Source organism: Hyperolius riggenbachi, chromosome 9, assembly GCF_040937935.1.
Source record: "Hyperolius riggenbachi isolate aHypRig1 chromosome 9, aHypRig1.pri, whole genome shotgun sequence".
Classification (NCBI taxonomy): domain Eukaryota; kingdom Metazoa; phylum Chordata; class Amphibia; order Anura; family Hyperoliidae; genus Hyperolius; species Hyperolius riggenbachi.
Window position 1 is genome coordinate 226,377,312 of NC_090654.1, and position 22,938 is coordinate 226,400,249.

The following is a 22,938-nucleotide window of genomic DNA, read 5'->3' on the forward strand; positions in this document are numbered from 1 at the left end:
GATCAGGTGTTTTTGTGGCTACACATGTTATGACTATGAAGATTCTGATGGCCACACCCATTTTATGACCCTTGTAAGATGAACCTCAAAGCTACGAGGGTCACCAATGGTAAGTAAGCAAAGGGTGTGAACATGAAGGGGGGGGGGGGGGGGAGCAGGGTTTGGGTTGGAGCATCAAAGTTTTGTTGGGGGGGGGGGGGGGGCAACGATTTGTAGTTGCTCCCCTGGCCAAATCCAAATGGTTCATAGACCACTGCCCTCTCCTATTCTCTCCCCTCCATACTTTCCTCACACTCTAAGGTATTGGGAATATTGATTTAGTCTCTTGCTGCAAAAAGTTTCAGGTTGCATTAAGGTAGAATTTTTATACTATATAAGAAAAAACTCTGCACTGAATGCTTTAAGTGCTACAGCTTTCATTCAAATCTGTGACACTAAAATGAAGGAATAAATTGAAGAATCATTAAACTTGGTCATAACAAGTGAAAACTGAAACTAGATCCATATTACTTACTGTACTTTTTAACTTTTGAGAGTCATAACGGATTTGTGTAAATTCACGAAGCCCAAACGAGCCTCCGACAACCAAGAGCTAAAAGAAGCAAAAGAAAACAAATCGAGACATTACTTTTCTCTGCTGTTCACAGTAAATCATAAAAAGCATGCATTTAAAAATATTGTACAATGAATGTACAGTATAATTGAATACATGTGCATTTGTTCCAGAGTAAAACGCACTGAAATTGTATTTTTTCCTCCAATGCTGTCACTATAAGTCCTAAAAGTCTGTCACATCTGACAGGTTTTGGATAGGTCCAGTCCATCTCCTCATAGGCTATTCCAAGGGCTTTCTTTATTTTCAAAAGCACTTACTGAATATCAGTTGCTCTATCCTGCCAAATTAGTGCAGTGTTCTCCCCAGGCTCTTTTAGCCGGGTGCTCCACCCGGCTAGTTTTGGTGACCACCCGGCTGTCATCGGCTCATCTTCTCCTCTGCTGTATGCAGAGAAGAGCCGGCCCTGCATTCTGTTATCACGCCCCACCCGGCTACTTTTTCTTGCCACCCGGCTACTTTTTCATGCCACCCAGCTGGAAAAAAATTCTGGGGAGAACACTGTAGTGTGCAAAGAAGGCTGGCAGGCTGGCATCTCTGTACAGATTCTTTCCAGCCAGTGCTTTTGTAGGGAATAAAGGAAATACTCAGAATTCCCCATGAGGAGATGGACTAATCCAAAATCTGTCAGATATGCCATATTGTTACTGCCTAATGCAAGTAACAGCAACATAGGAGAAAAGTAATGTATAGCGCATTTTACTCTGAGAAATGTATTAAAGAGAATCTGTACTCTAAAATTCTTACAATAAAAAGCATACCATTCCATTCCTTATGTTCTCCTGGGCCCCTCTGTGCTGTTTCTGCCACTCCCTGCTGAGATCCTGGCTTGTAATTAACAGTTTTAGGCAGTGTTTGCAAACAAAAAACATGGCTGCTAAGCAGCATGTGCTCAGTCTGACTCATACAGAGCCTGCAGGGGGCGTGGAGCAGAGCAGCACATTCCTGCCTGAGCTGACAAAGCCGGCAAAGGAAAGAAGATTAGATTAGATAACAGAGATAATACAGCCACTGTGCAACTAGGAAAGGCTGCAGTAAGCCAGACCACATTACAAAAGCTATGGGAACTTATAGGATAGAAGAAATAAGGCTGAAAAATGTTGTTACAGAGTCTCTTTAAGCCTCTTGCACACTACATGCGATTCAGATTTTTAATCGATTTTCACATGCAATTCCGATTTCCAATTTTTAATCGGTACTGCATGCTGCGTTTTTCTTTTGACAGCATCCAGGGAAAATCGGAATCGCATATCGGATTTGCAGTGTGCAGGGAGCCTTGCTTATACACGAGTATTTAAAATTGTACTATTTTTCAGGATAGTGCTCCTTTAATGTCCAAATTCGGACAAAGTTTTTATGTAAATTTAAAAGAACATTATGCTAAATTAATTTTGCCTTAAAAAATGTTCTAAAAAGACTCCAGTTTTTACAAATTAAAAATAAGAAGTGCCTTTTGCATCATCAATTCACAGATCTTTACCTTTATCGTTACTCAGCAACCCCCAACTGCCGGCTCCTGTCCTGCTCCCGTCCGGTGGCAGACATATGTGTAATCCAGGTGAAGGCCAAGAGCTTGTGTCACATACTGGCAGCTGCCCAAATGATATAACCACCTCTGCCACATGCTGGCCCATATGCTATTCACTTTTTCTCCTATGCTTTCTCCTAGGTGATATTTTCACACCTTGTCAAAAAATGCCTTTTAGGCCACCAGCAAACAAGAAAATACTCAAAATAATTATAATAGTACATTTCCAACTAATTTTGGGTACTTTTTCAATTTTAAAATGTTCAAAAGTTATTTTAAAAAGAAGATAAAAAATGATCAGCTAGGAGTAAACGCAGGAGAAAGTTAATTGCACATAGGCCAATTAAGTCATAATCACTAAACATTGATAAAGTTGCCGTGTGTAGGGAGCGCTACTTACACCGACTAGATAGAGCGCATTGTGCAATTAGCACAACTTGGGTTACTCAGGTTACCATAGCAATAAGCGTGCTACTTCGGTAACAGGAATTGCGCTGATTGCACAACAAATGCTATGTTGGCATGAATAGTGCTAAAAATATCATGCACTCCTGCGCACAGCAACTTTACCAATGTTTAGTGAATACTGCCCATTGTAACTAGGAAGGTGACATCACTGCTTATCATGGCATGCACGCCACTGCATGGACTGAACGCCATTCCACAGGGGCTTTCTGATTCAATAGGAAGGCATTACTATGTGATGTCCCGTGAAAATAACATCACTTATATGCAGTCCTAATATAACTGATGTGTATACACTTCACCAATATGTGAGAGGCTAATGAAATATGGAGACTTATAGAAGCTGCCATATGTATTTCCTTGTAAACTATACCAGTTGCCTGGCAGTCCTGCTGATCTTTCTGGTCAGTAGGGTCTAAATTACACACCTGAAACAAGCATGCAGCTAATCTTGTTAGAATTGTCATAGACATATGATCTGCATGCTTGTTCAGGGTCTATGGCTTAAAGGGAACCTAAACAGAGGGATATGGAGGTTTTCCTTTTAAACAATACCAGTTGCCTGGCAGTCCTGCTGGTCTATTTGCTACAGTAGTGGCTGAATCACACACCTGAAACTAGCATGTGGCTAATCCAGTCTGACTTCAGTCAGAGCACCTGATCTGCATGCTTGTTAAGGGGCTGTAGCTGAAGGTATTAGAGACACAGGATCAGCAGGAGAGTCTGGCAACCCGTATTATTTTAAAAGGAAAAATCCATATCCTTCTCAGTTTAGGTTCCCTTTTAAAGTATTAGAGGCAGAGGATCAGCAGGACAGCCAGGAAATACGCATTATTTAAGGGAAAAAAAATGTCAGCCTCCATATCCCTCTCACCTCGAGGTCGCCTTTGCTCTCGAGGAAGTGAACAATACTTGTGATTAGTTTCAAGAAACACATCAAGTTATGTTCTAACCTGGGCTGCAAATTATTATTACTATAACCATTGTGATATTTAACTTTTTATATTTAGGGGTATATTCCTTCAGTAGGAATGACTGAAGTATTTGGAGCTGATACACTACAATAAATGGAGGTTTCACCCCATTTCCCTACACCTTAAAATAAGGGGCTAGGAATACAAATAATTGACATATGACTGTTTATGTGACATGATTACTGTTGATGGCAATGTGCAATGTTTTCAGAAAAGAATGATCCTGCTGCTCCAACTGCTAAATCAGGTAGTCTACCAGTCCACACCCGGATCCACCAAAGGTGTGTAACAGGTGTGTGATGTTTTGCCAGTTTTAAGAGGTATATATGGTGTTTTTGTGAATAAACTTTTTCATTATAAACAAATGACCTGATTCATGACCTATCTTACCCTATTGATGCTCTAATATCATACTTGATCCCTTATTAAAAAAAAAATCCTTACTAGCCTCTTATAAAAAATATGAATGTATATAGGACGTGGGGATATCAAGTTTAGATATTTTTCTAACAAAGTCAGGGGGTATATATGTCCCCATTTTTAAAGGACAACTGAAGTGAGACAAAATATGGAGGCTGTCGTATGAATTTCATTTTAAGCAATACCAGTTGCCTGGCTATCCTGCTGAAAATCTGCCTCTAATACCTTTAGCCATAGACCCTGAACAAGCATGCAGCAGATCAGATGTTTCTGACATTATTGTCAGATCTGACAAGATTAGCTGCATGCTTGTTTCTGGCGTTATTGAAACACTACTGCAGCCAAATAGATCAGCAGGGCTGCCAGGCAACTGGTATTTTTTAAAAGGAAATAAATATGGCAGCCTCCATATTCTTCTCACTACAGTTCAGTACTACAGTCTACTACAGTAAAACATACAAATACAGTATGTTAATTGGCTTCCCCGCCTAAAAAAAAAATTGGCCATAGACTACGATACATACACTACATGATACATACATAGACATATGACTATGGTAGCGATTAGATTGTGAGCCCCTCTGAGCGACAGTTAAGTGACAAAACAATATACTCTGTACAGCGTTGCGGAAGATGTTGGTTCTATATAAATACTAAATAATAATAATTATTATTATTTGTAGTGTGGTAGGTGTGTGTGAATTGCAAGACTGACTGAACAGGTTTATAAGTCTTTGTCATGGTAAACAGTTCAAAGAAAAACACTAAAATGAAGTAAACATTCGCCCGCAGTGCAGACCCAAACATGTGTATAACACTCATTAAAGTATGACTACAGTGTTCAGAGTTTAAAATAGCAAATGTTTCAATGGCATGCAGCAGAATGTAAAACTTAAGACTTTTTAATTTTGACTTTAAGCAATGTGTATAATGGGTAAAAAGACCTAAGGTTCCTTGCACTGATGAGAGATCCCTAGTCAAGAACATCAGCTGCACCCTGAAGGAAAGAGTAGGCAGATACATCTGTCTGATATATCCCAAAACCACCTGTTTAATCATGTAACAGTGCCCCGAAAAAACATGGAAGAACGAGCAGCAGCATTAATTAGGCATCTGTCTACAGCATTAGAATATACAAGGTCATGAGAGGACTCAAGGGAGCGGATTATTACAAAAAAAAAAAATTAAACAAAGTTTCACTTTATGGAAGTAGTGGCAACTTAACAAATCAATTAGTTTCCTGCTGGGCCAGGAAATCGGATGCCACTGCACTCAAATTAAAGGGAAAACTGCACACATAAATACTGCTTACTCAGAAGTTGGAAACAGCGGCAGCAGCTAGGGGCCGCTGTTCCTATGAGATGGAAAGCAAGGAACCAGGAAGTAAGTGTGGAGAATTGTGGCAGGCTGGCCGTCAGCAAGCCTCTGCACGGAGGGGAGACCTCCTGGAGGAGTACCAAGTCTGAAGTTTATGTTAATGGCACCAACACTTTCTTCTGGTGACCGCATGGCAATAGTGTGCCCGAATCTACAAGGGAAGGGGGTGGGGTTGTTGCTATTTGTACACCCTTGCCCTGTGAGTTCTAAAGCCTAGAAACTGCCCTGATGACATCACACTACGACAGGGGGTTTCACTTCAATATCGGCTACACCGACGTCCCTGATGATCTATTCGAGAAAAAGATTTCTCATAGGAATTGGGTATTTATGAATAATTGTGATACAATTCAATCCTGGGTTAAAGTTCAATGCTCTATGCTGGGAATACACGGTAAGATTCTGGCGCTCAATTCTGCGCCCGATTGTTTTTTCGGGCGAGAGATCGGACGTGTCGGAAATTATCTATGAAGCCATCTAAATGGCTCAGAATCTTACCGTGTATTCCCAGCATTAAGGACTCACCGAGTATTGTGATTATGTAGATAAAGTCTACAGAACACTGATAAGCCAGCTTTGGTGGATAGCTGCTGATTTATTTATTGTCACCCTTCCTACAAGTCTTTAATCCTGTTTGCTCCTATATAATCTAGCAAAAGCAGTGCTACTCTAATGCTGGGAATACACGATGCATTTTTGCGTTCGTTTTTGCCGTCGTTTTCGCTTTCGATCGATTCTACTCTCGATTCACTGCTCGATTCCCCTCTCGATTCCTTATCTTTTCTTATCAATTACATTCACTTGAATGAGGAGAATCGAAACGAAAGTAGAATCGACCAGATCCAACAGGTTGGAATTTATCTATCGAACCCATCTATCTAAAGTAAAAACTTAACGTGTATTCCCAGCATAATGGCCAGGGTTTAGCTAAAACTCAAGATCTCTGGAGGAGAGCTTGAGGCTATGTTTTCTATTTATTATGCATGTTTAATGTTTTTGTGATCATTAAAAACATGCCATTTTGCAGCAATAGTGAAGTTACTGAGCACAGGCAGTGCACAGTGGTTTTACTGGTACCAATGCCAGGGGTGTAGAGCATTGCACTATGAGCGCACCCCATGTTACACTGCACTACTTACACAAGTAGTGCACCCCGTGTCGCCCAGGTAATGAGGATTTATCTACTCACGCAATACACGCTACTCCCCTTGTGTTAGTACCGGTAAAATTGCCATGCACTATCTATGCATGGCAAGTTTAGCGGAAGTTAGGAGATCAGGCCCAATGTAACCTATAGAAAGTCATGAAGGGAGCGTGAAAAAAAAAAGCTACATGCTGCAAGGTCTCTTTCCAGGTATGGAAAATACACCAAAACATGGATTGGCCCAGTGATTCACCCCGTCCTCAAAAAAAGGAGACAACCGTATCAAGCCTAACATATAACCTAGTTGTGGATAAACACTTAAAATATTAAAAATAGTAATTGGAAAGAAGTGTGTGTAGTGAAGTCAAGCTGAGGCATTGGACTCTAATTTTCTCTGGCCAAGGGCACTTTGTGTTTATTATTGACCTGAGGGAGTAAGGAAATGCTCACAAAATGTGTTGTCCAATCCTACTTTGTTCAATAAACTCTTGAAATTCAATGGAATTATATTGGCTGCTTTGAAATACATGTGAGAGGTAAGCCAATTATACCGCGTCTCTTTAAACAAACAGTTTTTAATTATTTTATACTATTTTAAGAACCTCCACCTATCAATTGTTACTGGCTGCCCAACAAAAGTCCCCATCCAGCTTGAATAATTGAGAGACGACTGCAAAGCAGAATGGCAGAAAATTCCTCAGTTGAAGTGTGCAAAGCTTGTTTCATGATATTCAAAAAGATCATAGGATGTAATGCCTGAAAAAAGTGCTTCCAGTAAGTACTAAATAAAGGGTCTCCATACATATGGACAGGGCTGTGGAGTCGGTACAAAAATCCACCGACTCCGACTCCTCAGTTTAGGATTCCACCGACTCCTCGACTCCGACTCCTCTAATTTGCATATTACAATCTTGTTGATTGAAAGTATGTAACATGAAATTAGTCTCTTAACTGCCAACGCTTAGGAATTTTTTGTGTTAAAGAGAACCCGAGGTGGGTTTGAAGAATATTATCTGCATACAGAGGATGGATCTGCCTAAACAGCCCAGCCTCTGTTGCTATCCCAAACCCCCCTAAGGTCCCCCTGCACTCTGCAATCCCTCATAAATCACAGCCACGCTGCTGACAAACAGCTTGTCAGAGCTGGCTGTGTTTATCTCTATAGTGTCAGTCTGCTGCTCTCCCCGCCTCCTGCAGAACTCCAGTCCCCGCCTGCATCCCTTCCATCCCTGCTGATTGAAGGGAAGGGACAGGGGCAGGGACCGGAGCTATGCAGGAGGCGGGGGAGCAGCTGAGACTGACACTACAGATGTAAACACTGCCTCACAGCACGGCTGTGATTTATGAGGGATTGCAGAGTGCAGGGGGACCTTAGTGGGGTTTGGGATAGCAAAAGAGGCTGGGCTGTATAGGCAGATCCAGCCTCTGTATGCAGATAACATTCTTTAAACACACCTCGGGTTCTCTTTAATGATTTTTATTGAATTTTTTAAACAGTTACCACACAAATGAAGCATCATCATACATCTTAATAATAATTGTATATATCAATTCAAAGGCTAACATCTAAGGTCCGAAAATTCTCATATCTTTATACCAAACACCTAAATATATGTCCCAGAGGTCATATTAAACCTTAAATTAGCCAGGAGAGTACACATCTCATATAGGAAACAAATGAACTTACCGTAGCTAGAATAGGCATACATATAGAATATATAATAACATAGAACTAAGAGTCTAGTGAGCTTATTCGAACGTTGGTTTGTTGTTGCCTCATATTTGAGGACTGAGATCTGTAAGATATCACCTGGGGGCAGTTGCAGGGGTCCTGATCTGCTACATTCCAATGATCAGGACTTACAACTATATAAGGGCCCTTTTCCACTTGCAGTCGCTAGCGTTCACGCTGAACGCTAGCGATTGCTGAATCGCAATTACCGGCGATTCCCCGACGTTCGCGGCCGCGATTTTGCTATGCTATGCACTGCATAGCAAAATCGCGGCAAAAGTCGCTCCGCGGCGCGATCGCGATCAAAGAAAAAAACGAATCGCGGTAGTGGAAATTACCTACCGCGATTCCTATGTTAAAAAGCAAACCGTAGCGATTTTAAAATCACTAGCGGTTTGCGGTTTTGCGATTAAGCAGTCGCAAACACTGTAGTGGAAAAGGGCCCTAAAGGTGGTCAGCCAGAAGGGGGAGATGGGGGAGGGGGAGGGTAGGACTGTGTTCCTGGAGTCAGCCTGGGTATATCTGGAATTGGTTTGGTTAACTTTGTGTTGTATTTTATGTATTGGGTATTTCTGTGAACGCTTAGGAATTTTAAAAGACAACTGAAGTGAGAAGGATATGGAGACTGCCATATTTATTCCCTTTAGTCATAGACTAAAACTAGTCCTTGGTAAGAGTACTTGTAAAAGGTACAGACCGGAACAAAGAACATCTATCAGGCCCAAGGCAATGTAACTGTGGGTACATGTAAGTGTGATGTGCAGGTACTCTGCAGGGGAATGAGGGGATTCTTCCTCTATTATACATTCTTCATGCACAATCTGAACCAGGTTTATGGGCGATAGACAACACCTCTGTGTTCAATGTGCACAGCCTTCTCAGTGGATTCTCTGCAGCTCTGTGGGAAGTGCATATGTAGAGTATAGTACTACTGTGTAACAAAGTAAACCTGAGACAGATGAAATTAAAGTTTTATACATGCCTGGGGCTTCCTCCAGCCCCCTTCAGGCTAATCAGTCCCTCGCTGTCCTCCTCCTCCACCTGGATCTTCTGCTATGAATCCAGGTACTTGAGCCAGTCTGGCGTAGTGCACATGCACACACTCCGCCAGGAGCTTACTACACCTGCGCAGCACTATTGCGCAGGTGCAGAATGCTCTTGGCTGTAGGAGCGGCATGTGGCTGAACTGCGCTGACTGGCTGAATTACCAGGACTCATAGCAGAAGATCCAGGTGGTGGAGGTGGACAGCGAGGGACTGATTAGCCTGAAGGGGGCTGGAAGAAGCCCCAGGTATGTATAAAACTTTTCTTTTCATCCTTCTCAGGTACCATTTAATTCGTAGTCACCAAACCAAAATTTTAACAACATATCAAATGATTTGATTTCATGAGCAAAGAGAGTGCGTACATTTGCATAAATCAGAATCAACGCAGAATTATTTCCATCTCATTGACCATCTCTATTAGTGACACAGCTACACATCAGGCTTTATACTTACAGCATAGATGTTATTTAGTATACATAAGAGATTCCTCTGTACACATCATATATACAGTCACAATCAGATGTGTATATCTGACTTAAAAAATAAAGGGACTGCTTTATTGAAGCGGAACAAGTAACTAATTTTGATTAGTTTATTTCATTTTTGTGGACTAAGCACAGCTATTACTGTATGTATAAATTATTTATGATAACTATTATCTGAGAAATAGAACATTTTATCATATTTTCTATTTTAATTACAGTTTAAATTCATTAGGAGACGGAGCATTTTTTCCCGACTCCAGGCACCCAAAATTGCTCCGACTCCACGACTCCGACTCCACAGCCCTGCATATGGAATTGTGATATTTCAGTTTTGTTTTTGTTTTTTAATAAGTTTACACAACTTTCTCAAATCCTGTTTTCACTTTGACATTATGGAGTACCAAGTGTAGAATAATAAGGGGGAAAAAGAATTTAAATGATTGTACAATCAAGTTGAAACATAACAAAACTGAAACAAGTGAAGGGGGTCTGAATACTTTCTGAAGCCACACTACTTATTATATGTGTGGGTGTGGGGCAAAGTGTAGGGTATAGGGGAAATAGAATGAAGGTGTCAAAGTGTTACAGCTGCGGTTAGCAGCAGAACAAAAAGACTACAAATTGCAGCAAAAATGGAAACCATAAGTATGAATGAACAAAATATTTATGGTCAATTAGTGCAAATATATACAAGCGAGCAATGGCAATCAGTGAAACTTACATAAGACACAGCAATCCTAATGACACGTAACCTACTACACAAAATATACACATACACTCACCTAAAGGATTATTAGGAACACCTGTTCAATTGCTCATTAATGCAACCAATCACATGGCAGTTGCTTCAAATCATTTAGGGGTGTGGTCCTGGTCAAGACAATCTCCTGAACTCCAAACTGAATGTTAGAATGGGAAAGAAAGATGATTTAAGCAATTTTGAGCGTGGCATGGTTGTTGGTGCCAGACAGGCCGGTCTGAGTATTTCACAATCTGCTTAGTTACTGGGATTTTCACGCACAACAATTTCTAGGGTTTACAAAGAATGGTGTGAAAGGGAAAAACATCCAGTATGCAGCAGTCCTGTGGGCGAAAATGCCTTGTTGATGCTAGAGGCCAGAGGAGAATAGGCCGACTGATTCAAGCTGATAGAAAAGCAATGTTGACTGAAATAACCACTCGTTACAACCGAGGTATGCAGCAAAGTATTTGTGAAGCCACAACACGCACAACCTTGAGGCGGATGGGCTAAAACAGCAGAAGACCCCACCGGGTACCACTCATCTCCACTACAAATAGGAAAAAGAGGCTACAATTTGCACGAGCTCACCAAAATTTGATGTTTTTCCCTTTCCCTTTTTCCCAGTTGAAGACTGGAAAAAGGTTGCCTGGTCTGATGAGTCACGATAGAGTCAGAATTTAGCTTAACAGAATGAAAACATGGATCCATCATGCCTTGTTGTTGGCGGTGGTGTAATGGTGGTGGTGTAATGGTGTGGAGGATGTTTTCTTGGCACACGTTAGGCCCCTTAATGCCAAATGGGCATTGTTCAAATGCCACAGGCTACCTGAGCATTGTTTCTGACGATGTCCATCCCTTCATGGCCACCATGTACTCATCCTCTGATGGCTACTTCCAGCAGGATAATGCATCATGTCACAAAGCTCAAATCATTTCAAATTGGTTTCTTGAAGATGACAATGAGTTCACTGTACTAAAATGGCCCCCACAGTCACCAGATCTCAACCCAATAGAGCGTCTTTGGGATGTGATGGAACAGGAGCTTCATGCCCTGGATGTACATCCCACAAATCGCCATCAACTGCAAGATGCTATCCTATCAATATGGGTCAGCATTTCTAAAGAATGCTTTCTGCACCTTGTTGAATGAATGCCATGTAGAATTAAGGCAGTTCTGAAGGCGAAAGTGGGTCAAACACCATATTAGTATGGTGTTCCTAATAATCCTTTAGGTGAGTGTATACAGACAATGCAGAACAGCAGAAAAGGGTAAGGCCAATCAGAGTCAGAAAGAGCAGGGAACAAAAGCCAGGAGATCACATCAGAACAAAGGTCTCAGAGCAGGGAGCACAAAACACAGCAAGAGGACAGCCAAGCTGAACAGAGGTTCTGGCAGGGTAAAGACGTAGATGGAGTCCTTTAATGCAAATGGCAGCAGGTGAGGTCATGATGAATGAGTGTCCAGAATATGTTGCATGAGGGTCAACTGCTGGTGAACACTGCCGCCCAGTAGCAGAGAGCCACCAGCAGGTAAACTGAGAAACTTCAGGCAAAATCAAGTCTGTGAGGTGTGCTGGTGAGAAGATGTACTACAACAGTCCAGGAGAATAGTGTCACCAGCAGGTGTAAACCTGTAAGGCAGGATTCCAAACACAAAGTACGTATGCACCTTTTTCTGGATGTTTATAGGCACTGCATCATTTGTCACCAAATACTGCAAGAGGCTCAGTCCGACTCCAACTCCGACTCCTTAGTTTATGAAACCACCGACTCCAACTCCAGGTACCCAAATTTGCCCTGACTCCATCTCTTCGACTCTGATTCCTTAGTCTAATACTTAACAGGGCTGTGGAATTTGTACAAAAATCACAGGCTCCTCATTTTATGAAATCACCGACTCCAGGTACCCAAAATTGCTCCGACTCCACAGCCCTGCTTATATACCATATGTGCAACAAATTCCCTACTCAAGGGGATATAAATATAATTTCCAACCTTCATTTCGGCCGATATGGCAAATACTCCCTGCAGACTTTCCTACGTTTATTTTTAATTTAGCAAATAAAATTCACAGTATTCTTGGTTTTCTCATACTTTATCAAAAACTTTTCCACAATAATAAGGAGAAGTGACCAATATCAGTAGAAAAATCTGAGGTAACATCGTCCGGCCCACAATTCTTGACATGTAGTTACATGGCACCAAACTCCTAAGGCCACAACCTTCTGATTCAAGATACAGGGGTTAACATTTACATATCAATCAATAATGAAAGTTTCCCTTGACTCAGCCACCATGCTGTGATATTTAGAAGACCCATATGCCCACAATCATGTCCCTCATTTGTTCAGGCATGCCATTGTAGTGATTAACTGAGCATAGCTGTATGTAAATGACAACGAACAAAGGTACAGCTGCCGGAAGTGCCAGCCTTACAATCCTCCAGGGCTGAGGAGTTGTAGTCGTGGAGCTGGAGCAATTTTTTGGGTACCTGGAGTCAGGCATGTTTCACACATAAATCTGCACATTACCGATCCAGTCCTGTACTGTCCTGTCCTGTCAGTTTTGCATTAGTTATCTAGCAGTTTTAGAACTGTTAAATAAGAAAGGTAAAACACAATTAAGAGCCCCCAATAGTGTATTAATGATAAAGGAATGCCAAGGTAGCAGCAAATAGAAATATACTCACGAGTATGGGTTCCCGGGTTCAGGCAACCACTTATAGCACTTATGGGGATATAAGCCTGTCCCCACTCAAGACTAAAAAGTCGCTCTCTGTAGAAGGAAAGAAGGGGTGTTCACCCATCCAACAGGTGGATAACAATCATTGCAATGGAAACAGAGGCGCCAGCAGAGTAAAAATTGATTATAGGTAAAAACAGATAAAAGTTGGGGGGGCAAGGATGGACTTACCTTCCCATCCTTGCCCCCCAACGTTTACGGTACTTTGTATGGTTTAAACACGATTTAATTTGTACTCCAGAACAAATGCAACGCATTTCGCGGGTCTCTAGCCCGCTTCCTCAGGCAATAATACAAGTACAGCGCCTCTGTCAAGGCAGTCGCTGTACTTGGCTACACAATTTCTGAGTTACTCCTATCTGTATTATTGCCTGAGGAAGTGGGCTAGAGACCTGCGAAACGCGTAGCATTTGTTCTGAAGTACGAAATAAATCTTGTTTAAACCATACATAGTGGTTGTGTTTGGTTTAGGGGAGGTAAGTCCACCCTTGTCCCCCAACTTTTATCTGTTTTTACCTATGATCAATTTTTACTCTGCTGGTGCCTCTGTTTCCATTGCAATGATTAAAAAGAACTTTCATATTAAGACCTTCTGAGCTCAAGAATCTAACCCCATCCTCAAATACAAGGTGACAGGTTGGATATACCAAGACATAGGATTCACCCCAGAGACTCCATTGATATTCTGAAATGGGTCTGAAAGAAACTCGTGTTAATCCTCATCCAGGCACTGGACTGCATTGTACTCCAGACGAATTAGTACCTCCCTTGCCACCTTCATGAATTCACCTGGCACTGTGGAGATCCTGAATGGATGGCATGCAAATTGAAAAGGTTTGTAGCTCTGACCCACTAATGCAGCATATCTCAAATATAATTGGCTTTTAGGGTAAATAAAGTTGAGTCAGTATGCATCCCTTAGGTCTACCATCATCCAATATGCCTGTGGAAACAGCAGATTTTTAATGAAAAAAAAATACTTGCCAGGTGGCCTTTTCATTAAAAAGACCACCGAATAGAACCCCTTGTCTTTCTCCTGCTACCTTTGAGATAGAATCACCTTCTGAAACGACATGTCCTGAGTTTGCAATATTAAGGCTTCTTGCTTTCTGAGGACCTTCGAGGTGTCTCAATACCACTTATCTGCAAGCTGGATGGAAACTGAAAACAAATTTGAAATCCTCTTAACCACTTGCCGACCGCCCCCAGCCGATGGGCGGCGGCAAAAGACTGGGCCCAAACGACCGCAATACGCCCATCGGCGGCGGCGGCTGCGGGAGTGGCTATGCGGCGATCGCCTCGATCAGCCGCCGGGGACTCGCTCCGCCCACCGCTCGTAGTAACCCGCTGGCCGTTCGGAAGCGCCAGCGGGTTACTAGCACCCGGATCGCCGCTGCACATATGTATAATAGGCTTTGTAATGTATACAAAGCCTATTATACTGGCTGCCTCCTGCCCTGGTGGTCCCAGTGTCCGAGGGACCACCAGGGCAGGCTGCAGCCACCCTAGTCTGCACCCAAGCACACTGATTTCCCCCCCCCCCTGCCCCCTGATCGCCCACAGCACCCCTCAGACCCCCCCCTGCCCACCCCCCAGACCACTGTTTGCACCCAGTCACCCCCCTAATCACCCATCAATCACTCACTGTCACTATCTGTCAACGCTATTTTTTTTTATCCCCCCCCCTGCCCACTGCCCCCTCCTGATCACCCCCCCACCCCTCAGATTCTCCCCAGACCCCCCCCCCCCCCGTGTACTGTATGCATCTATCCCCCCTGATCACCCGTCAATCACCCGTCAATCACCCGTCAATCACCCCCTGTCACTGCTACCCATCAATCAGCCCCTAACCTGCCCCTTGCGGGCAATCTGATCACCCACCCACACCAATAGATCGCCCGCAGATCCGACATCAGATCACCTCCCAAGTGCAGTGTTTACATCTCTTCTCTCCTCTAAACACCCTCTAATTACCCATCAATCACCCATCAATCACCCCCTATCACCACCTGTCACTGTTACCCATCAGATTAGACCCTAATCTGCCCCTTGCGGGCACCCAATCACCCGCCCACACGCTCAGATTGCCCTCAGACCCCCCCTTATCAATTCGCCAGTGCAATATTTACATCTGTTATTCCCTGTAATAACCCACTGATCACCTGTCAATCACCTATCACCCCCTGTCACTGCCACCCATCAATCACCCCCTGTCACTGCCACCCATCAATCAGCCCCTAACCTGCCCCTTGCGGGCAATCTGATCAACCACCCACACCAATAGATCGCCCGCAGATCCGACATCAGATCACCTCCCAAGTGCAGTGTTTACATCTCTTCTCTCCTCTAAACACCCACTAATTACCCATCAATCACCCCCTATCACCACCTGTCACGGTTACCCATCAGATTAGACCCTAATCTGCCCCTTGCGAGCACCCAATCACCTGCCCACACTTCAGAACGTCCTCAGACCCCAGCCCTGATCACCTCGCTAGTGCATTGCTTGCATCTATTTCCCCCCTCTAATCACACCTTGAGACACCCATCAATCACCTCCTGCCACCCCCTAGCACACCTACCCATCAGATCAGGCCCTAATTTGCCCCGTGTGGGCTCCTGATCACTCGGCCAAACCCTCAGATCCCCCTCAGACCCCCTTCTGATCACCTCCCCAGTGCATTGATTGCATCTATTTTCCCCTCTAACCGCCCCCTGAGACACCCATCAATCACCTCCTGTCACCCCCCTAGCACTCCTATCCATCAGATCAGTCCCAAAACATCCTGTCATCTAAGAGGCCACCCTGCTTATGACCGGTTCCACAAAATTTGCCCCCTCATAGACCACCTGTCATCAAAATTTGCAGATGCTTATACCCCTGAACAGTCATTTTGAGAAATTTGGTTTCCAGACTACTCACAGTTTTGGGCCCGTAAAATGCCAGGGCAGTATAGGAACCCCACAAGTGACCCCATTTTAGAAAGAAGACACCCCAAGGTATTCTGTTAGGTGTATGATGAGTTCATAGAAGATTTTATTTTTTGTCAAAAGTTAGCGGAAATTGGATTTTTATTGTTTTTTTCACAAAGTGTCATTTTTCACTAACTTGTGACAAAAAATAAAATCTTCTATGAACTCACCATACCCCTAACGGAATACCTTGGGGTGTCTTCTTTCTAAAATGGGGTCACTTGTGGGGTTCCTATACTGCCCTGGCATTTTAGGGGCCCTAAACCGTGAGGAGTAGTCTAGAAAACAAATGCCTCAAAATGACCTGTGAATAGGACGTTGGGCCCCTTAGCGCACCTAGGCTGCAAAAAAGTGTCACACATGTGGTATCGCCATACTCAGGAGAAGTAGTATAATGTGTTTTGTGGTGTATTTTTACACATACCCATGCTGGGTGGGAGAAATCTCTCTGTAAATGGACAATTGTGTGTAAAAAAAATCAAAAATGTGTCATTTACAGAGATATTTCTCCCTCCCAGCATGGTTATATGTAAAAATACACCACAAAACACATTATACTACTTCTTCTGAGTACGGCGATACCACGTGTGACACTTTTTTGCAGCCTAACTGTGCTAAGGGGCCCAAAGTCCAATGAGTACCTTTAGGATTTTACAGGTCATTTTGAGACATTTGGGTTCAAGACTACTCCTCACGGTTTAGGGCCCCTAAAATGCCAGGGCAGTATAGGAACCCCACAAGTGACCCCATTTTAGAAAGAAGACACCCCAAGGTATTCTGGTAGGTGTATGATGAGTTCATAGAAGATTTTATTTTTTGTCACAAGTTAGCGGAAATTGATATGTATTGTTTTTTTTTTCACAAAGTGTCATTTTCCGCTAACTTGTGACAAAAAAAAAATCTTCTATGAACTCACCATACTCCTAACAGAATACCTTGGGGTGTCTTCTTTCTAAAATGGGGTCACTTGTGGGGTTCCTATACTGCCCTGGCATTTTAGGGGCCCTAAACCGTGAGCAGTAGTCTAGAATCCAAATGCCTCAAAATGACCTGTGAATAGGACGTTAGGCCCCTTAGCGCACCTAGGTTGCAAAAAAGTGTCACACATGTGGTATAGCCGTACTCAGAAGAAGTAGTATATTGTGTTTTGGGGTGTATTTTTACACATACCCATGCTGGGTGGGAGAAATCTCTCTGTAAATGGACAATTGTGTGTAAAAAAAATAAAACAATTGTCATTTACAGAGATATTTCTCCCACATGTGTGGCACTTTTTTGCACCCTAAGTGCGCTAAGAGGCCCAAAGTCCAATGAGTACCTTTAGGATTTCACAGGTCATTTTGCGACATTTGGTTTCAAGACTACTCCTCACGGTTTAGGGCCCCTAAAATGTCAGGGCAGTATAGGAACCCCACAAATGACCCCATTTTAGAAAGAAGACTCCCCAAGGTATTCCGTTAGGAGTATGGTGAGTTCATAGAAGATTTTATTTTTTGTCACAAGTTAGCGGAAAATGACACTTTGTGAAAAAAAAAACAATTAAAATCAATTTCCGCTAACTTGTGACAAAAAAAAAAATCTTCTATGAACTCACCATCCTCCTAACGGAATACCTTGGGGTGTCTTCTTTCTAAAATGGGGTAATTTGTGGGGTTCCCATAATGTCCTGGCATTTTAGGGGCCCTAAACCGTGAGGAGTAGTCTTGAAAGAAATTTCTCAAAATGACCTGTGAAATCCTAAAGGTACTCATTGAACTTTGGGCCCCTTAGCGCAGTTAGGGTGCAAAAAAGTGCCACACATGTGGTATCGCCGTACTCAGGAGAAGTAGTATAATGTGTTTTGGGGTGTATTTTTCCACATACCCATGCTGAGTGGCAGAAATATCTCTATAAATAGACAATTGTGTGTAAAAAAAATAAAACAATTGTCATTTACGGAGATATTTCTCCCACCCAGCATGGGTATGTGTAAAAATACACCCCAAAACACATTATACTACTTCTCCTGAGTACGGCAATACCACATGTGTGGCACTTTTTTGCAGCCTAACTGCGCTAAGGGGCCAAAAGTCCAATGAGCATCTTTAGGCTTTACAGGGGTGCTTACAATTAGGCACCCCCCAAAATGCCAGGACAGTGAACACACCCCACAAATGACCCCATTTTGGAAAGTAGACACTTCAAGGTATTCAGAGAGGAGCATAGTGAGTCCGTGGCAGATTTCATTTTTTTTTGTCGCAAGTTAGAAGAAATGGAAACTTTTTTTTTTTCTTTTTTTTTGTCAGAAAGTGTCATTTTCCGCTAACTTGTGACAAAAAATAAAATCTTCTATGAACTCACCATGCCTCTCACTGAATACTTTAGGATGTCTTCTTTCCAAAATGGGGTCATTTGGGGGGTATTTGTACTATCCTGGAATTTTAGCCCCTCATGAAACCTGACAGGTGTGCAGAAAAGTCAGAGATGCTTGAAAATGGGAAAATTCACTTTTGGCACCATAGTTTGTAAACGCTATAACTTTTACCCAATCCAATAAATATACACTGAATGGTTTTTTTTTTATCAAAGACATGTAGCAGAATAACTTTCGCGCTCAAATGTATAGGAAATTTTACTTTATTTGAAAAATGTCAGCACAGCAAGTTAAAGTCATTTTTTTGCCAAAATTCATGTCTTTTTTGATGAATATAATAAAAACTAAAACTCGCAGCAGCAATCAAATAGCAGCAAAAGAAAGCTGTATTAGTGACAAGAAAAGGAGGTAAAATTCCTTTAGGTGGTAGGTTGTATGAGCGAGCAATAAACCGTGAAAGCTGCAGTGGTCTGAATGGAGAAAAAGGCTCTGGTCCTTAAGGGGCGAAAAGACTGTGGTCCTCAAGTGGTTAAATCGAAATGAAGGTTGTTTTTTTTTATATTTTCTCTTAAGTGGGAGAAGAAGTTCCTTAGCATCCTCTCAAAAAAAATAGACTAGGCTGCAACTTAACCTTGGAAGTGGTTTCTGCCTGTTTATTAGCGAGACTCGCGTTACTCGAGTAGTGTGACCTTTGCTACATTAACATGCATAACTAACAAGCATTACCATTAGTTATGTGCGTTACCATAGTCACTGTCACGCTACTCGAGTGCTGCGAGTTGCACTAATAGTATAACTTCTGGTACTTACTGGCAAAAGTAAAGGTAACATTGTCATGTGTGTGTGCACGGTAATACACCCCTGTTGGGTGAATCAACCCCATAGGCTCTAATTCAGTTCACTGTTTCTCCCAAATTTTCTTCTAAGAGATAATTTTTCATCTTCTATTTAAAATAACTTTTCAAAGCTCTGCATTTCAAGAAGTAGCAAGAACTAGGTAAAAAGTACTGCCAAAAATATTCAGAGTATTTTCTTACTTGCTGGTAGCTTAAAAAACATTTTTAAAAGCGGGTATCATTTTATTTAGGTATGAACATATTACCTATGAGAAAAAGTAAATTGAATAAGGGCCATTGGCTCTTAGCACTAAAGATTCAGCAGAAGGCATAGGATGAAAGGACTGATGCCTTGGCTCACTTTATGGACGGTTTAAAAACTCTTACAGGATAGTTGTCATTTTAGCCCTAAACTAATTCATAGTAGAAACATAAATATACACTGTTGACAAAGGCTTCAGCATAACTTGGTGCTTACTTAGAGGCACATATAGGGCAATGCTTTCCCATGGCCAGACTCGCTTGTATCAGTGTGCAGCACCCAAGCAGGGCAAGAAAACTAGCATAAGCTAGATAAGTAAACTGATGAAATTAAGTAGCCCATATACTGCACCTTGCTGACATGCTACTCCTGCTTGTTTCTGCTGCTCTCCATATATATATATATATATATATATATATATATATATATATATATATATATATATATATATATATATATATATATATATATATATATATATATATATATATATATATATATATATATAAAAAAAAAAAGAATTAGGCCTGGGGCACACCAAAAACCGCTATCAGATCCGCAAAACGCTAGCGGTTTTTGAAACGCTTTTTCTTATTTTTATGAAGCGTTTCAGCTAGCGTTTTGCAGTTTTGGAAAGCGGTTTTTGGTGTAGTACATTACATATATTGTTACAGTAAAGCTGTTACTGAACAGCTTCGGTAACAAAAACACGTTTTTCACAGCGGTTTGCGTTTTTCCTATACTTTACATTGGAGGCAGAAACGCCTCCGCAATCGCAAAAATGCCTCAGCCCGGGAGTATGCGTTTCAGCAAAACGCCTCCCGCTCTGGTGTGAACCACCCCATTGAAATACATTACCCTAGCGTATCCACAGCCGCAAGCGGCTGTAAAAACGCCAGAAAACCCGCTCGGTGTGCACCAGCCCTGAAATGTGCTCTGCTGTGCATGGACTCAGAAGACTGAGTTAAATGCAAATTCTGGAAACTTTCCTCAGTAGGATGCTCTACCCAAATAGCCTTTCCACCCTTCCATTTCCACCACAATTGTGACCGGAGCAGTGCTTTTCAGCGCTGCTAGATTTCGGCGCAGCCAACGCCGCCATAGACTGCAATGGGAATCAGTCTATAGCGGCGCTCAGTGAGTAACGTCGGCTCCGTCAGAAGACGGAGCCGAAGTTGCTTAAAAAACACAATAATTCGGCCTCCAGCAATCGCTGGAAGCCGAATTATTTCATTCCCCCACTATCCATGGCGGCCTGGAGGGGGAATAGTAATTAAAACGGCCCGGACTTGTGCAGAAGCAGGATCAGCCATATACCGCTGTATCCTGCGCCCAAGTCTGCCGGCGCCGATTTCAAATGTACTCATTGTGACCCCAACAGACTGTTATCATACAACTACTAGATACCGGTGTTTTATTGGTAAGCAGCACGGTCATGTGACATTGCATTGTGCAAAAGACAAGTTTGCTGAAACACAGTTAATATGAACTTGAACATCCACTTACTTTCACATACTTCTTTATAAGGTTCTTAAACTTTTATGGACAGTTCCACAGTTAATTTGGACACACCAGGGATAAAAGAGCCTGTAAGTAGGTTGAGGTTAAGGACAAGGAATGTGGAGTGAGCATGCAGGAAGGGCTGGAGTGGGTTAAGATGAGACTTCTGACAGGAAGGCATTATCATGAGGCAACGAGCAAGACAGCAGCTAAGGTCACTAGGAAGAAAGGGACAAGGCTAGGCAGCAATTGGTTAAGGACCAGGCTAGTCAGCAGAGCAGACATCAATGAACAGGCACCAGGCTGGAATGTCAGCACAGCCTGGGGTAGCACAGTCAAAACACAACACCTACCCAGCAACTGACTCCCCCATTCTGCACTCACCATCATGGGCACGCCATACCGCAGTGTATCGTTAGTTTTAAATGCTTGTATTATTTTACTCAAGTTCAACATCTTCATATCCCCAATAACCTTGGGGGAAGACTTTAAAAGCAGCACCCTTCACCACAGCACTTCCGACATCCGAGCTAAGCAGCGCACTACAGCTATCTGCTTCTCGTCTCGGCCGTCTGCAAAATGTGCTCCGGGTGTACAAATCTTCACAGAATGGTTCCTAGCACTACGAGTGTCTGTCTGTTTGCTCTGCATGCGCTAATGCTTTCCACTGTTTGCGAGCCTACTGCTTCATCGTTTCCAGGCACACATTCATGTATTTGGGTGGTGCGTTACTGAAAAAACTCAAGATAATTAAAAAAAAAAAAAAAAAAAAAAAAGGAAATGTTGAAACTATATATGTATAGCTGATGAGAGATGATGAGAAAACGTGTATGTACAATGCCAAGCATGTAAATAACGGCTGGTTTTGGGTCGTAGTATTGTGTAACAGAGTAACCAAGCAGCTCAGGGTGAATACAGGGGCGTAGCAATAGGAGTTGCAGAGGTTGCAACCGCATTAGGGCCCTTGGGCCAGAGGGGCCCCAAAGGGCCCTACCTCAACTACAGTATTAGCTCTCTATTGGTCCTGTGCTGGTAATACTCACTTCTATAGATACTTTGAATAGTGGTAATCATTAACAAACTGTTCCCCATCCCCTTCTTGCACCTCTGACACTGTAGTTGCCATTGGCAGGTTTTTGTGCACCGTATCAATTGTTCTTTATAGAGTGCTTGGGGGGCCCCATGTAAAACTTGCATCGGGGCCCACAGCTCCTCAGCTACGCCCCTGGGTGAATACGTGTGCCTGCTCAGGGTGACCCAAATTATTTCCGGATGTGAGGAACTCCAGGGGCTCTATTCTCAAAGAGCCACATTTTCTGCAAAATTTTACCTCTATATTCCCGCCAGCGGTAAACTCCGCATTTTTTCCACATTCACTAATATTTTCCGCATGCGGGAAAAAAGATGCGGAAACAGCCATTATTCATGCGGGAATGATGCGGTAAAAAGGTCGCATGAAAAAGTGTTTAAAAAAAAAAGTTAAAGTCCAGCAAGCACAGCCCTTTAAGCCTCCACACTTCATTAAAGTCAATGGGATGCGGAATATATCACCTACTACTTGTAGGTGATAAAAAATTGGTAATTAACGACGAAATGATGCGCCTGAACATTTTTGAGAATTGATCTTTTATTGTGGAAAATACCGACTTTTGCGGAAATTTTTCCGCATGAATCCCGCACTTTTATCACACTTTTTCCGCATGCGAAAAAAAACATGCGGAACATTTTGAGAATTCCAACTTGACG

The 22,938-nt window shown here is 42.5% G+C and overlaps 1 protein-coding gene across 3 annotated transcripts in view; it reads right to left on the minus strand.

Annotated features, from left to right (window-relative positions):
- COX16 (cytochrome c oxidase assembly factor COX16) overlaps positions 1 to 21,860 on the minus strand; it is a 175,109-nt gene extending 153,249 nt beyond the window's left edge. Inside the window, exons 1-2 of one of the 3 annotated variants that reach the window (XR_011024097.1) lie at positions 21,577 to 21,773; positions 515 to 592 (exon numbers count right to left, since the gene is read on the minus strand). Coding sequence is in view for 2 of the 3 variants with exons in the window: in XM_068254083.1 (XP_068110184.1) it covers positions 515 to 592; positions 21,577 to 21,654 (156 nt within the window). In the remaining variant the exon portion in view is untranslated. Of the gene's footprint in view, positions 1 to 514; positions 593 to 21,576 lie in introns of all 3 variants that reach the window. The other 2 variants (XM_068254083.1, XM_068254081.1) reach the window with 2 other exon arrangements.
- Positions 21,861 to 22,938: the final 1,078 nt, after the last annotated feature.